General features: G+C 35.1%; 1 protein-coding gene across 4 annotated transcripts; it reads right to left on the minus strand.

Annotated features, from left to right (window-relative positions):
- Positions 1-2,515: 2,515 nt before the first annotated feature.
- LOC112800926 (uncharacterized) lies at positions 2,516-10,671 on the minus strand. 4 transcript variants are annotated; one of them, XM_025843380.3, is made up of 10 exons: positions 10,214-10,671; positions 7,610-7,811; positions 7,377-7,486; positions 6,646-6,764; positions 6,438-6,535; positions 5,052-5,139; positions 4,834-4,968; positions 4,602-4,716; positions 3,533-3,666; positions 2,516-3,005 (listed from the first exon to the last, which is right to left on the minus strand). In XM_025843380.3, exons 2-10 carry the CDS (start codon positions 7,669-7,671, stop codon positions 2,955-2,957), a joined length of 912 nt encoding a protein of 303 aa, XP_025699165.1. In that variant the 5' UTR covers positions 7,672-7,811; positions 10,214-10,671; the 3' UTR covers positions 2,516-2,954. The 4 variants fall into 4 exon arrangements, with proteins under 4 accessions (XP_025699165.1, XP_025699167.1, XP_025699166.1 ...); XM_025843382.3 differs by having other exon boundaries at positions 7,610-7,738; positions 10,118-10,669; XM_025843381.3 differs by having other exon boundaries at positions 10,118-10,669.
- Between the last annotated feature and the right edge of the window lie 246 nt (positions 10,672-10,917).

Consider the following 10,917-nt stretch of genomic DNA (forward strand, 5'->3'; position numbering starts at 1 on the left):
CTTACTAACTTAAGTATCGGAGTCTCTTGCAGGTACCATCCCCCACTTCCTCACAAGGAACTCAGACAGGCGACACCTCAGCATCCAAAAAGATTGGACGCTGCCACTCAAAGGGACCTGGACCTCACATTCCGGCCTGAATCAGTAACCCTCGGAACAAGTATCAATGTTCTTTTTTCCACTCATCTAACATCTTTTTTACCTTAAAATCTCATTAAAAAGCTTGGTTAACTAACTGATGCCTTTCTCTCCAAGGCCCTTCCAAACTTCAATCGGAATATTATCGGTTCTATTGTCCTGCCATTTTTCATCCGCTTTAGAGCTTCCTTTATCTCGAAATCTCAAATGCTTCAATAGTAGTTGAAGTTTAACAAATGAAATTTTACTAATTTATGTATGTGAATTCTGAAAAATGTGAGTGCAAACTGTATTGATTCATATTTGCAAATTCTGGTAAATATAAATGCAAATGTTAGTAAAAAATGTTAGTCAAAAATGATATTATTTACTGGCAATATAAGATTGCTCAATAAAAGATCCTCATAAGAAAAAAAACCGTATTACTTAAATTGTTACGGTACTACATCCTCATTGCTACAAAGAAATAGTAGAAAAAGATAAAAGTTATATAACATAAACGTAATCTTGTAAAATATAGTAACTTTCTCTTACAACAATATCTTATAAAATAATTTCCTAACCATATCTACAACTAAACTAAACAATTGTTTCCATCAAAAAGCAATAATATAAAGAGGCCTGTTACACAGTCAAGCCTTTTTGGCTTACAAGCTATACAAGTTGGTCCAAGTTCAAGAAAAAACACGCGCACCCCTCCTTTAAAATCGAGCGTCTAACGCACGCGTTCATTATGCCGCACTCTTCCTCTTCTTCCTCAATCAAAACGCAAACTGTCAAGAATCAAGTGACATTCGAAACAAAAGACACGTTCCAACTCCTCGCAAAGAGTATAAGAAATCAAGAAGAAAAGATACAAATCTCCATAAAAAATCACCAGAAAAAACGAAGAAACATTATTCAAGGTACTGTTCTTCTAGTTTTTTTTTTCTAGATTGTCTCTACCATGTGCCTCATCTTTAACCAGTAAAACATTAAAAGATTTCAAGAAGAAATATACTGTCTCTCCCATGTTTTGGGTGTATTTCTTAATTCCTTTGGGTGTATTTCTGTAACCGTTTAGGTGTATTTCTGTAATCCTTTCTGTAACCGTTGGGTGTATTTATGTAATCGTTTGGGTGTATTTTTGAAGTTCCATTATCTTCAAAACAATTTCAAAGCTTGATTTTAGAAACCATGAAAATCGAAAAAAAAAACGAAGCAAGAAGGAGATCCAACAAATTTGGCAAGAAATTCGAAAAAAAAAACGAAATCTTTTGAAAAATGGAAGTTATATATTTGCGCGTTAATTGATTTGAATTGATTTAAAAGTTTGTTAAAGAGGCACGTAACATAAGCAGCACGTTTAGTGGATTTTGTTTTCTTCAGACTTGTAAAGCTTGTAAGCGCAAAACACTTGTATGTAGAGATTAATCCTAATACAAAAAGACTACTCGGGGATATAAATATTATGCTTTTTGGATAAAGAGAGTTGGCAAAGTATTTGATGGAGTTGCATGTGAGAGTTTCATTTGATGAACTACAAAAATAATTACAGGATTGTCCCACCTCACTTTCTTATATTTATTAATAATCACCAACTTCTGAAAATTAAGTTTAAACTCCAAAAGAGGGTGATCCACACCCAACGACAGTCCAAAAGAGGGAAGCTTTACTGTGATGGAGTTATTCCCAAATTCATCAGTTACAAGTTCCAAAATAGCTAATTGGATTCCCCACCGAAGAAAGGCTCATTACCGCTGAGGGTGAAGAAATGAAGGGCGTTAGCAATAGAAGAGCATTCTCAGCGAAAAAAGAGATGGTACCGTAAAACTGGTTTGCGCTCAAATCAACATGTTATACATAGTGAACAGCAACGAGAATGTCAGCTATGTCATCCCAGCATTCAATGGAGTGTAAATGGAGGACCCTGAGTCGCAGAGGTTTTGGAGGTGCTAGGAAAGCCACCCTTAAAGCGGTTAAGGGAAAGCTGGACATGGACGAGGCCCCTAGATCATTGATCCGTGCAGGATGTGTCTGTAGAAGATGTGTGAGAGATCAAGGTGGTGGGTGAAGAAGGAGGTAGATAGGCGACCGGTGAGTTGGTTACCAGAGAGGCTGAAGTTGCAGAGTAAGAACATGAAACTTGAGCTTGCAGCCTAGACAGAGGCAGTCGAGGATGATGGCAATTACGTTTTTGGATACCTCGTCACAAACCACTCCCTCCCAGGTAGGGAAGTTGGAGGAGTCTGCAGAGGCAGAGGGATTCCATGAGTTAAGGACGTGGTGGAGTCCATATGCGATTTTCAAAAATATTATTAATAAATACAGATAAATGAATTGAGACATTTTTTTAAATATTTTTGATAATGGAACTATTATGGACAACTCCATCAAATACTTTTCCAAGAGAGTTTGTATTCATTCATATTAGTAAAATATAACATGTCTTACCTTAAGGAGTCTCAGCTTTGTTTTGGTACATAGTATTAACGGATCTAAATATAGCAAACAGTCAAACACCATGTTACATGTTATCCAAGATTTTAGTACACCATTACTCCCCGTCATATAACGGAGACCAACATTGGATTGAGATGCTGAAGCTCCATGCCATTCCAATTTCCAACCAACCTAGACTCGTGTTATGAAATTTGACAACACTGCCCTTCAAAAGTTGGAAATAAAATTAAAATAAAAAAGAAAAATGAATTTCTGTGCTTTCTTCTCGTCTGGGTACAAAACAAACTAATAAAACTGAACCAAAATTTTGTTTCTCCTATCGCACCTCTCCTTTCCTCTCCTATCAATGACCAGTGCCGAGTCACCAAGTGCAACTACCGTACTGATACCTCCCTTTGTCTTTCATCGGCATCATCACGCTCAACCTGAAATGAGAAATCATGGTTGTAATATCAGGTTGCAAAGAAACACAATTGGTATGTTCTTGTTATAAGCAAAACATAACCAGAAGTTTATATATCAATCACAGATGTTTATATATCAATCGCGAGTAGGATTGTACGAATAAGGATTTGACCAATCACAAATCATTGTTAGTACATTGATAACGGAAGTACAAATAACATAAAGCTGAAAGCTGAAGCAATTGGGTTTTGTAAATAGTTTCCTTAAGTGGAGCATTCAATTCTTTTTTCAATCCCAAAATCTTAAGGAAAATTATGCATTCTGCGATCATTGAGTATATACATACAGGCAGATCAATAAAAGATCTAGTCTATGGCATCATCTATTTATTAATTTTGGAATCCCTATACCCTAAAGCACCATTAAGAAGTGGTTAACTTCTGGACAAGTTTTCGTTTACAGAAATTAATTCATATCAGAACAAAAACCAGCGTTTAAAAGAGAAATGATATCATTTTTTCAATTGAAGGGAGCAATATAGATTTACCTCAACAAGGACCTTTGCCTTCTTTGATTTAAGATCAACAGAATCCTTCTCAGATTTCATTGAAGCTAACTTATTCTTCCGTTTCACCCTTCTCTGAGCAGCTGCTTCTGCCTCTTCATCTTCAGAGCTTCCAGCTGCATTAGAAAACTCTGTTATGCTTTTGATTTTCAAATGCATTCATTTCCTAGTTTATTTCATTTTTCTAAACTCAACCACAGAGCTCCAACTCCACATGCACAGCTTTTCACCTCCAACATATAAGAAAAATAATAGACAACACTAGTCAAAAGAAATGTATTATATCATGGTAACTGTTATATGACATTTATTTTATTTTGTTTGCTAGAAGCCAACAAATATGTTGGAATGTACAACAAATGGCATCAAAATTACAGTATATTTGATGAGAAAATACCACTCTGATATGTGATTATGATGTTTTTCCAGCTCAGGTGAAATGAATCACTTGACTCACTAAAATATCAATCTGTTATGATAAAAAAGGGCAATAACAGAAACAACCAGCAAAACACTGAGGAACACAGCTGTAGATTCACAAGTAGTAGAAATGGGCAAAGGTCTCGGCCAAAATTACCAACTCCAAGCTGAGAGACTATTTGGTGACTATGTGAGGGAAGTTGGTATGACATTGCTCAGGCCTCAAATGTAGTATAGCTCAGTTTTGTTCCTGAATATATCCTCCAATTCTACTTCCAGTTAGTTCACATCTATACTTCTCGGTATCCCTTTACTCGCACTTCATACATATAATCATAGAAAACCCCACCAAATACTTCTCTACAACTTCCTAAACTTTCTTATCACTCTTGTAATCCTGCATATTGGTATTGGATTTATATATTACTTGGTTTTCAGGTCTCAAACATTGAGGAATATATTTTGCTGAAATCACTGGGTGAATAGGTTGCAACCATCACACAATCATATCCAATCCAAAATCCATGAAACTGGATTTGAACAATGCAAAATAAAAATTTCTTTCCATTAAAGAATATTTTTTGAAATTGCTTTAAGATCTATTCTCTAAACTGAACTGTCTAATCCTTACCATTTTCATCATTGTCATCGCCACCAGCATCATCAATTCTAAAATTAACAAAATCCTCCATGTCATCTTCCTCTTCAAGTTCATCATAACCTTCCACATACTCTATCTCTGCTTCCTGTTTAATAACCAAAAACGAAAAAAGAAGTTAAATACAAGGCAACATATTGTTCAAGTAAAATTTCAAACAGTTTTGCATGAAACATATACGACAACAGAAAATGCAGATGCATACCTCCTCCTCTTCCTCAGCAGGTTGAAGGTTGTCCATATCAAGAACTTTATTGTATTGTTCAATAGGATAATTGTAAATGTCACTTTGTTGATAAACTCCTTTTTGAAGGCGCTCCAGTAGCTCTTTCTCAATAGACTAAGTAAAATATAAGCACTGGTGAGGAAACCAAATACAACACAAAATTCATGTGTGCAGGAAACACTAGTATTAACTATAACCTTTTCTAACAAAGCTGCCTTTTCAGCCTTCTCTTGTCTTCTAGCCTCTCTCTTTATCTCCTTCCTCGGAGTTGTCATTATTTTCTCCCTTTAAGACAACCATTATAAACATGATAAATTAGATCAGTAATATGGAGAAACTGAAATTAACTTTCAACGAGAGCACACAAAAGATAAATAAATAATTGATGAAAGAGAAGAAAATTTGTTATATGTATGTAATTTTGTAATTGTAGGAAAACAGATCAATTAACAAAAATCTGATGAATCCCTATAATCACAAACAATATTAGCCCAAGGAAGACACAAGCTACATATATGCACAAATAGATTTCAAGTTTCTCACATCTTCAATGATTATCAAACTTGTATATCCTATCCTATCCTATCTTAACCTCTCCTGGGGTGGAACAGGTGGGGTAGACTCCAGACACAATATGAGATTGTAACACAGAATTAAGCATGTTGGTAGCAGCCAAACATCTATTTCGCTTATCTGGCTTCCACAATGATGTCCAGTAGTTCAAACAAAAATCAAACATGCCATTAATTTGGTCTGTGATACACTAACCCTGAGGGCTTGAGATATGTCATCTATGTCATCTACACCCCCCCCCCCCCCCAAAAAAAAAAAAAAAAACCCACCCCCACACGCATACTTTATGACTTTATGCCTGCTTAAATATATATATATATATATCAGACTATATTGATAGCTTGATCTAAATGAAGCCTCAGATTCAAAGACAATTTCATTATTCTATAATGCGTACCAAAACTCACTGTTAGTAGACAATCTTCGTCACTCAGATTTAATTGATATGTCCACAAGATTGAATTTAAATGGTAAATTCATTTCAACAAAATTTCATTTCTTCATAAATCATAACTAATTATATGTTTTCCTCCCACATACAGATCTTGACTAATCATAATTTGTGTTGGTTTGGATTGGCTTTTGAGTTAAAAAAGTACTTTTTTTTCAAAAATAAAGTACTTTTATTCAATTTTAACATCTTTTTAAAGAAGTACTTTTATTAAAAAAAGAAAATTATTTGCTTTTTCTAAAAACTAACAATACCTTGCTTTAAAAAAAAAACAAAAGCAAAAGACGTTTTTAATACTTGAAAACAATTTAAAAGAAGACCTATCCAAATGTGAAATAGCTTTTGTCTATTAAAAAAAATCTTCCTAAAAAAGATGAAAAAAATAAGTACTTTTTTCAAAAGCCAATCCAAACTGACCCTATATCTTCCAAACCACAAGCAGAAATCAATTAATAAACAATTTAGAGCACCAAAGAGATGACCTTACTATGGAGAAATTAGGCATTCCTTGACATTAAAAGACGATAAACAACAAACAATTCAACTTCATAGTTCATACCTTGTCTTCAACGCAAGTTTCCTCATGCGTATCCGCATCTGGGTCATTTTGGTCAATCGTTGCTTTGTTTTGTGTATAAGAAGCTTAGGCCAATACATCTATCAATGAGCCAATGCAAAAAGGTGAGACAACCAATTCTGAAAAGTACGAGTAAAAACATCGAATATTCAAATTTTCAAACATAAAAACACGCATGGATCTGCAGTACCAGATGTTTGTCAATGACTTCAAGTGCCTTTTCATAATTCCTTGGCAGCTTAACTCTTTCCCACAACTTGTTTGGCATATGAGCTCTTTCTATAGTTTTCATGTAAAGGTAAAACACACCTGCAGTACCCAACATAATTCCATTACTATCTACATATTCGCACCAAACTCAACTTATTGCGAGGTTACCATTTAATAACTGACACACTATGCACCAACCAGAATCAATTTCTCCTACCCTATGAATTTAATTTTGATGCACAAATGGTCCAAAAGTTATACTATCATTCAATCACATGACTATATCACAAAATATGGTTCAAGTCCCACACCCACTACTACTTGAATAATCATGCAAATAAACTAATATGATGGATTCATTGTGCAAAAAGCCTTTACATTCTCAATGTATCAAAATTAAACTCCTATACTATATTGAAATATGGAAAACAAGTTCCACATCAAGGTATCATATCAAACTCGCTGTAAAGCATGGTCTTAATATGCCATCTTCTTATAGTAATATAGTGATACTTTCCAAAGGAAACAAAGTTTAACATCAACTTAGAATATGCTTGACAATCACAAACCCCACAAGCATAATATCGTTCACTATGCACTAATTTCAAGAAAAAAAAAAACTCAACCAAAAAATAAATTTAAAAAATCCAAGAGAACAAATAAAAAAGAAGAGCTTAATAAAAAGCAAATATGGTTTATGAGCAAAGTTACCATTTTCCTCTCGTATAGTAGCATAGCGACTGTTAGCTAAGGGGCACGAGCTTCGATTGCAAAGTCCAGTAACATTGTAAGGGTTTCTACAAAAATTCCCCGTCGTAATTCTACACAAAAAGAAAAATAAACCAAAAAATCTGTGAAAATTTGGAACTTTTGACAAAAACAAGGAGAAAGAACCATGAGAGTAATGAAAATAATTGAAGCAGAGAATGGTAGTGTTTCTTTACTTGGCCATGAAACTACAATGGTTGTGCCTGATAACGTGCCATATAACCTCATCGTGCTGCATCTTTGGAGTGGGGTTTTAAAGGGGACTTTTGATTCCAGTGGTTTGACAATGGAGTTGGCGGCAGCGCCTGTAAACAAGAAGTTGCAGGAGCGGCGGCTGTGAGCTATGAAGAAGAAAGGAACTTGTGCAGTTGTGCTTCCCTGGAACGACATCATTTGATAAACTCAAATATTTCCATACAAATACACAAACTTGCAACATGCAAAGGTATTGTCATCAGGATAATTAAAATGAAAATTAAAATCCATAACCTGATACCAATTAACCATAAGAAATTCTAAGGTGTAGACCCAAGCAACCTCAGATAACCTGTCATCTTTTTCAATCCATTTAGTTTAAATTTTATCACGAATAATTGCTTACTTGCCTACATATCGCTTTCCTTAATACCTATATTTCTCTTTCCTGAATCTGCATAAATCCCTTCAAGCCTTCAATTCGAAATTTCGCAGTGTTGGACCCTTGATCCTCCCATTCATCTGATTTCCAAACCCTAAGTTCCAAGGATTAAATAATACACTTTCTTATGTGCACTATTTCATTTTGGCTATCACGACTCATCCTCGTCTATTCTACATGATATTCAACAAGCTGACAGGCACAATATTAAAAAGAATGATATAAAAACATCTACTGAGGAGCGAGGGAGAGTTGAGAGCTCAGAGAAGAGGGTGAGTTTGTGGGTGGCTACCGAGGGTTTCTGATTCTGCTAGAACTAGGAATTAGGGTTAGGTTTTTTAATTTTTCGGCTTTTAAGCCTTTTATAATTATGGTACGGGTAGTACCTAAAAATTCATGGGTTTTTTTATGGACAAAAAAAATTAATATTTACTCTTTTAAATGTTATAAAAAAATTTTACCCTTTTAAACGTTCACTAATAATTTCATAAACAGAGACTATTTAACTGTCAAAAATTATACAACAGTGAAACAAAGCAATTATACAAGTATTGTCTGCGAAATAAGAGAAACCACACTATAAAATAACCAAGGTTCTGAAAACCGGAACGATCATCAAACCGCTCGTCACTGGTTCACTGGTTTAGTGGTCCAACCGGTCTAACTGTGGTTCAACGGAAAAATCGTTCCATAATAAAATAATAAATAAATTATAAATAAACATCCTAAATATCTTTGAAATTTAAAACCCTACATAAAATATCACCAACTAAATGTAATTAATCACCAAAATATGCAATGACTTGCTGCAAATTTGTTGACAATTAACATAATTATACTTCTAATAAAAATAGCTAGATTGAATTACAATGCACAAGTTAAAGATAGAGAATATTGTCTTAATGTAGCTAAGTCAAAAGGTAAAACAAAAAATGATAGTGTTGCACAATAAACACAACAGAGCCTGAAACAAACACACAACAGAGGCTGAAACAAAAACACAACAAAGCCTGAAACAAAAAAATCCAACACGGAGGAGGGGTAGCAAGTCGGCAGATATCAAGAACAGGGACAGTGCAACCAAACAATGAACAAAACAATGAAAACATAATTTTTTTTATATAACAGAACAATCAAAACATGAATCATACAATCACTAATTGCAAATTTTTTCTTCATAAGAACAGAACAATGAAAACAAGAAGCATATAATAAATCAAAAAATCACCAATTGCAAATTTTTTAATAAGAACAGAAGTTAGAACAGTGAAAAATGAAGAAAGATTAACAGTTTTCAACCCAATTTTAACAAAGCTCATCACGATGATTAACAACAAAAAAAAAACAATGAAGGAACAGTGAATCAATAATAGAGTTGTCAATTTAAAATTTATCATCAAATACAATCAGTGAGCAAAACCAGTCAACCAAGTACTGACTGGACATTCGAAAAAAAAAAATCAAAAGAACATTTAAATCACAGCAAAAACACAACAACAACAATAGGAACATTTAAAACAAAGCAACCCAAAAAAAATCAAAAAATCACCATTGCTGAAAACAATGATTTGATACGTGTATGCTCAAAGAATTAAAAGCTAAGCTTACAGGAAAGTGAAGAATACCCAAACCAAAGAACCTTCAATCACAGCTTAAATCAAGAACAGAAAATCACAACAAAAACAAAAAAAAATTAAAAGTAACAGAAGAACAACAGAACAACAACACAAGAACAATTAGCAAATTAACAAATTCACAATAACAGTTAAAATTTACCAGAAGAACACTAATGCAAGTAGAATCATCATGCTAATATGTTTTTTGCAAAGATGCTTTTTTTTGTGCAGCTAAAATTTCCTAATTACTAAGATCCAATTATTCTAATTTCACATGCAATCAACTTACTAAGATTCTAAAAGCTAGAAATTATAAAACCATCCAGAAATATGGTTAAAGCATTTCATCAAACATGTTGAGTGCGGTAAAATTAAAACGAAACAAGAGAATTCAAAGCTTAATATCAATGTGATAGAGAAGAGAACATAACTATTGTTACTTATTGTAATGGAAATCAGAAGTTGCAGAGTTTGAAGCAGAGTATTGCTGTTGTGTGAGTGTATTGTCTGGGGTTTAGGGAACTCACGGTGGCGACAAAAGAGAGCAGTTCGACGGCCAGGTGGAGCGCGCGGGTTGGTCGCAGAGTTTGAAGCACAGCAACGTGGCTTCCAGACGAACGCGAATGCGAACTCGAACGGTGAACGGCGAGCGAACGTGAACGGCGAAGAACGCGAACGAAGACGACAGCTGAACGAAAACCTGAACGTGAACGGCACACAAACGGCGACGGAAGCGCGGCTGAGCAGATAAAGACGACGGACGCCGAGCTCGAGGAAGCAGCCGCGATCGGTGACAGCGAACAGGGGTTGAAGACTTGGAGCACGAGGGAAGCTAGATAGACGGACGGATGGCGAACTTTGAGTGCGATGGACGGCGGCAGTATGCCACTCCTTGCGGCTGTGTGGTAGGCTTACAGTGCTAGGGTTTTTAGGCTGGGTTTGTGTGATTTCTTTCTGAATGAAAGAAAGAATGGGAGAAAGGGAGAAAGAAACGAAGGAGCTTCCGTTTTTGTGTAAACCGGGCGGGTTCCGTTCGGTCCGACCGACAGGTTTTCGACCGGTTTAACGGTTTCTCACCGACATGCCTGACCGGGACTATTAATGTTGTTGGTTCGTGGTTGAATCGGTCCGACCAGACAGTTCGGTCCAATTTTCAGAACATTGAAAATAATGCAGTTGCGCATTATATTCAAATCATTTATTTAGTTTGAAACTCGTTAGAATTCAGACA

This window comes from Arachis hypogaea, chromosome 5 (genome assembly GCF_003086295.3).
Source record: "Arachis hypogaea cultivar Tifrunner chromosome 5, arahy.Tifrunner.gnm2.J5K5, whole genome shotgun sequence".
In the NCBI taxonomy this organism is placed as follows: domain Eukaryota; kingdom Viridiplantae; phylum Streptophyta; class Magnoliopsida; order Fabales; family Fabaceae; genus Arachis; species Arachis hypogaea.